The 6,287-nt window shown below is 30.5% G+C and overlaps 1 protein-coding gene across 1 annotated transcript; it reads left to right on the top strand.

Annotated features, from left to right (window-relative positions):
* Positions 1-363: 363 nt before the first annotated feature.
* LOC132745241 (uncharacterized) lies at positions 364-3,989 on the top strand (the record flags this gene model as incomplete). The annotated part of the gene is made up of 4 exons (XM_060734136.1): positions 364-814; positions 1,107-1,178; positions 2,038-2,308; positions 3,906-3,989. Coding segments are annotated over exons 1-4 (841 nt in total), but the record flags the coding sequence as incomplete, so codon positions are not given.
* Positions 3,990-6,287: the final 2,298 nt, after the last annotated feature.

Below are 6,287 nucleotides of genomic sequence, written 5' to 3'. Positions count from 1 at the left end.
TTTTTATATTTTTTGAAACATGTATGGTGTCACAAATCTTCACAAAATGACCACGTATGACGATCTATGTTTCCATTTAGTCAACAGTTAAGTTCATTATTTATCTATTTATCTATTTGATTATATATGACATCTGAAATTTATGTTTGCCTTGCCTTATATTTCGTTTCGTGTGATGCACAAAATGAAATCTTCAACTTTAATGAAAAGTTTACTGATATTATGAACATTTCTTTATGAAATAACGATATTTTATTGCATTGTATGGATTTCAAAATAATTCTTCATAAATTGTATATTTGTTTGGTGTCAATCCTACAATAATTCTACATAAAAGGTACATTGAACTTTACAGGTCTGACATCATAAAAATAAACTCTTGTGAAAAGTTAGACTAGTCATGGCTGCTGCTCAACCCGGAACATCATCTTCGGCACAGGCATCAGACAATCGTATCTTCCTATTCCGCCTACAAATGCTAATTATAGATGGCGGACTTGCAGTTTTAAGAAATTATGTAGATCAGGAACTTTCAGCTCAATCTATTACTCTCAGCGGTTGTCTTGCGAAAGAAAAGACCACAATCAAACTTTTAAAGGGACGTGGGATAATAACACAGGTGCAATATGATGTATTGTATCCATCAAGTGGCACTATTTCAACGTCAGATTTGGACATCACACTTATCATTTGCCTCATGAGAAGTCTAAAATGTTTCAAATTAAATAAAAACTTTAATTGGAACATTTCACCAGGACAAAGTGATACTTCCATCGAAGCAGACATATGTAGACTGAAGAATTACAGGAACGAAGTAAGATTTTTAATAGTCTTATGTTTTAGTTAAATGATAAATGAACCAAGGTAGCAGACAAGTTTGCTTAATATGTCTTGATATTTGTTCAGATAAAAATCACACTGGATCGTTAAACCGCGGAAATACTCAAAAGGTTCTAATATTAGTTATTCTGTCAAGACGATTTGTTTCATTATTCAAGGATTTAAAACGAGATATTTCAAAATTGAATTAGTATTGATAGAGATAGAAATCAATCGATTTTTTCAGTGAAGACATGCATAAAGCAGTAACTATTTTATATCTTCAGATTTGTCATATATCGACCACTACAGGGATACAATATAACGATTTTAGTACCAAGTGGAAAGAAATCGAACAGGTATTTTTTTATTTAAAACTCAATGTAAGATTTTTGTAGACTGTGTGTCTTTTTTAACTAAAAGAGAAGCAATAATTGTTTCGCCTCAAACATAGATCCAAGTCAGCCTGGATCACTGTATAATCTACCAAACTTTCATGATAGTGTTTTAGTCAGCTTCCAAAAGTTATTTTATTGCAAAAGTTGTTAATGGTTTGTTTTAAAATTGCAATTTAACAAGTCTTTTCGCACAAATCTGCAAGAGAATTGTACTGTCATGTTAAAGATATACTATGCACAGAAATTTATAAAAATCTATGAAATTCTGACTAAATATGTCTAATTTTAATATCAGTCTGAATACACTATTCATTTACAAAATGGGGCTGTGTAGCAATTATCACTATTTTCTAATATCCGAGTTGAGCATAGTACATATCTTTAGATAGCAGGAAACACTTGTCACTAAATTAAATACGATATCAGCCAAACACTTTAAAGTTAGTATGTTTGATTTAATGAAATATGTATATCTAATGTTGAATGACGATATAATAAATTCAACAAATTCATTTTCTCACATATTGTGTATCTGTTATTTAATATATCAAGTTTTTTGTTCATTTTAAGCATTTTCCAGTGTTTGAATATTTCGTTACAATCAGTGTAACAAATAAAAAAGTAAAAGTAGGAAATTCATTCACATCATAATTTCCTTACTCTTCCTATATCATTTAGTCGGAACTCCAAATAACAAAAGCCAGTATATTGTACTTTGCTAATGATGAAAATATTAATCATATGAAATGCATATATTTCCTTCTTGGCGAACGCAAGGAAAGTATAATTAACATAATTACCACAACTGTGCCCTTTGCAGATTCTCCTTAGATTTGATAAGGTGTATCCCATCAAAGACTTTCACCAGACGATTACTGACTTTGAATACAGCCCTCTTGATCCACAAACAGAACAGAGGGTAACAGATGAAATTGAAAAATGGGAAAAACACGATAAAGCAGTAGAAGCTGAAATAGAGCTTCTAAAAGCTGGTCATAAAAAGACAAATGAAGACTTAAATACTGTTAAAACTAAAATAGATGAAATAGAAGAACGACTGCCAGCACAACACACGTCTTCAAATATGCAAGGTAAGCATCCTTTTATTTTGTTGATACAAAAATATGTTTTAATCTTGAATAAGGCAGAAGTAGTTCATTTAGAGCTTTTGAAAGCAGACAATAAATTTATAAAAACTATTGGAGACTAAGCACATTTTTATTCTGTTGATATAAGGGTTTATTAAAATATTCGATATTAATGGCCTTGCTTATGCAGATATTTTGATTTTGACAATCTAAAGATGATCTTAATTGAAAACATATGGGTAGATTTCAATAGCACAAAGTTGTTAAAAAATGGTAACAACATAGATGTGAACTAATAAAACGTGCTTAATTGACAATCATATAATCGTTGTTAGTAGTACTGATTTCTAAAAACTGTTCAAATAAGAATTTTACCCTTTTGAAGAACTTGCAGAATTTAGATTTTATATCATGTTTATATTGAAGAAAGAATTTGTCGCCTTTGCAAACGTGAATGATTAAATGTTTTTATAAGTTAAACAACAAACATTCCAATTCTTAACATGTGTATGCAACAGTCATCACAAGTATTTTCAGCTCAAATTAATAAAAGAAACAGGTTGTGTTTGATTTGATTCGTAGTTTAAAAAATCATTTTAATTTTGTCATTGTAAAATATATTAGTATAAATATAGTGATCTACCGATTTGTTTGAATATGGAGTGATCACAAACGTAAAAATGACTGAAGTAGAATTTATGAAACCATGTCTTGCAGGTAATATTGTTCATGTAGGTTCAAATTTTATAGGAATTAATATTCACTCAAATATGCCATAATAATTTATACATTTTATATATTTTCTGTTAATGTACACCCAGACCCAAGTATCTAACTTTAACATGCATGGGCATTGACTTTGAACTTTGATTATGGTGCTAAGACTTAGTCTCAAGATTGAAAAGATTTGTGATATAATCTTCAAATTTAAGACTTAGTATTTTATACACACATTTTTCAAATGGTATAAATTTGCGTCTTAGACCAACTTAATTTTGCGAGCATCATTCGACCTTTTAATTCATAACATAAATTCTAAATAAATCTCTAAACATAAGTAGAGGTTTTGATCTACATAACTGATTCATGCGTCCGACGCTACGTTATCAAGTAATACCACAATCCCTCTATGCCCGTATAATATAATCGTGTTTTGGAAAAAAAACTGGACGCCAATGCCCGCTCACTTACCAGGGGGTATCCTACAGTATGACATTATTTGAACAGGTATACAAATGAAAATAAATAAATTTCCCTAATACAGGAGCTTCATTAAAAGAAAATTGTAAATTCTTACAATTGAAAGACTCATTTAGAAAAACATGACTTTATAGAATGTTTACAAACTCTTCAAACATAATTAATTGCTGTTATAACCACTTCAATATTATTATTCTTATTACAAGATAGCAATGGTCTTTTAATTAAACTTTATTTGATTATGTATATGTACAAATCGAGTTTTGATGATTGACTTTATATTTTCATCATCACAATCGATATTTACATATGTTAGTTACTCGAGATATATAACAGCAATTTGCAATTCTTGAAAACAAATATCAAAAATAATTTTCTTGTGTAAACATATTTTTTTCAGATGAAAAAAGGCAGGAAAACAGAAGGAAGGGGAATCGTTTTCAAAGGTTTTTTGAGAGGAGACGTTATCGCCATAAGAAAAAAAGTAAGATTGTATTTAAATATATATCAGACAAGTCCAACTGTTGCTTCTCCGAGCAATCGGATCACGTCGGCTACTATTCATAATATCCTCGGAGAAACAGTTCTACCACTTGGTTTTACATGTTCCTAAAACCATAGGGTGTAATCTTGTACTGACTCAATCAAAATGAGTTTGCAATTTCATGAAGCTTAAGTTTGTTTGTGTTTTATGCTTGTAGGGGGGGGGGGCAAACTTTAACCAAATATGATAATGTGTAGCGAATGTATACATTTGACTTTCAAACGAAAATGAAGTATTTATCTGTAAATTATGATACTCCAACTGATGTACAAAAATATATAAATCCGTAATTGTCAAAAGGTAAATATTTTGAACTTTCGATTTCAACAACCGTGATATCAAGTGTATAAATAATGTTTTATGTACTTTTATATCGATACATTTACTTTATTCAGGTGGACATCTTAATATATTGAGCTTAACATAGCCAATTACTCCCAGCATTGATTAAATATTTATTTATATGTTAAGTTTCATAGAGTTAGTTTGGCTGAAATTCCGTATTCTTACTAATTATATTCGACGTCCTTACCGAAAAGGTCCGAGAATATTTTACTGCAAGATTTACTGCAAGCGGAGAATTTGAACAGTTTCTCTAAATTACCATATCATGATCATTAATTTATAATGGTATAAGTCGCAATGGTTTGACCTCAAAAATGTTTAATCTAGTTAGGCATACACTAAATTACTTCTGTATTTAAATATTATTATAGAATAAAAGATTTTATTTTATGCTTTTCAGTGGATTACTGATTTATTCGTGACAATTTCAATATTTGATAATTTCACAGTGAAAATTAACAAAATATAAGTTCACACTTTTCAATGACGAAACTGTTTTCTAAAGATTTTCCCAATGTGGTACCTCAATTTTATATTTGCTCAAAATTCTGATAATGTCAGGCTGTTCAGAGAAAGGCAAAGCTGAAATTGATAAACAACTTAAATGTCAAAAGTTATAAAAAGAAGAAAACTTACTTCTATTCATTCAAATAACCAATCAGTTAGCATCTTCTCTTATTTTTTTTGTTTCATGTTTACAATCTGAAAAATACATCTTTTCTACATGCAAAACTGCTCTTGATGACATTTGGGCATATTTAAGTATCCTACGAGCAATAACTGTCATATGCTTTATGAAAACTTGAAAAGCAATGACAGTCATCCGCCCGAAGAATAAGTAAACATCCCAGCGTTCGTTAGGCAGCCTTTCAACAATTCCACATTTTCCAATTTCCTAGCCGCTTTTTGAATGTTTACACTTTTGTCAACACTTATTTATTTTCTGTTACAATCATCAAATAAGTTTTTTTTCTCTTAAAAAAGGTGTATGGGTAACAAATCCAAATGATATCCCTCTGAGTCAAACACAATTATTTCACACTCGTGAAATATACAACTTTTAAAAATGGCGGTCGCTTACATTTAACAAAGCCAGGTCTAACATTAATTCACAGTAAGTAACAGAAATATGGATGGTTGGTTTGATTATCTCTCCTAATAGAATTGTTTGTTTTTGTTATTAAAACAAGCCATCATTCGTATTTTTTTAATAAATTGAATGATATCACCGCCATTTTATGTTGATTGTCGAACATATTTGCAGCCCAAGACTTCTTGTATTTAATGAGAAATTCGACAAGATGTTATTTTATTTCATCTCGTGAACTTTAAAAACAGTATTCTCACTCGTGGCTACGTCATTCGTGAGAATACTGTTTTTGAAGCCCACGCAATGAAATAATATGTCATCTTACACACAAACAAACAAAAATCCTCTATGTTTTTGTACAATTCAGGAAATTTTCAATATTGAACGCATGCACTGAACTTTTGTGAGTTTTCGTCTGCTTTTGTGCCGTTTCTGAAATTCCTGTTTTCCATGCATGCTAAGCGAGGCAGGTAACTTATATGCAAGATTACTTATCATTGGATTCCAATCCAGTTATTTCACCGTTAATTCAAAACATACAACCGAAATGTCTTGCTGCCAAGCATTTCGTCCTGAAGGGACTTCGAAGATCAACTCGCATGAACAGCTCGAGTGTTTAAGGATGCCTTTAGCAGCGTCAACAGATGATGTTCTAGTTTTAGTAGCCTGAAAAATGATGTGCTTTACCAAGATGCAATAGTGTAAAAAACTTCAGTAGAATTTAAGGTTTATTTTTTCGAGTATAAATGATGTGTTATGCACTTGTGATTCTTGCCTATACACAAGACACAAATATTTGACAA

Source organism: Ruditapes philippinarum, unplaced genomic scaffold (genome assembly GCF_026571515.1).
Source record: "Ruditapes philippinarum isolate M1 unplaced genomic scaffold, ASM2657151v2 ctg16983_1_1_1_1, whole genome shotgun sequence".
NCBI classification, from domain to species: Eukaryota; Metazoa; Mollusca; class Bivalvia; order Venerida; family Veneridae; genus Ruditapes; species Ruditapes philippinarum.
This window is presented reverse-complemented; position numbering and strand designations above follow the sequence as displayed.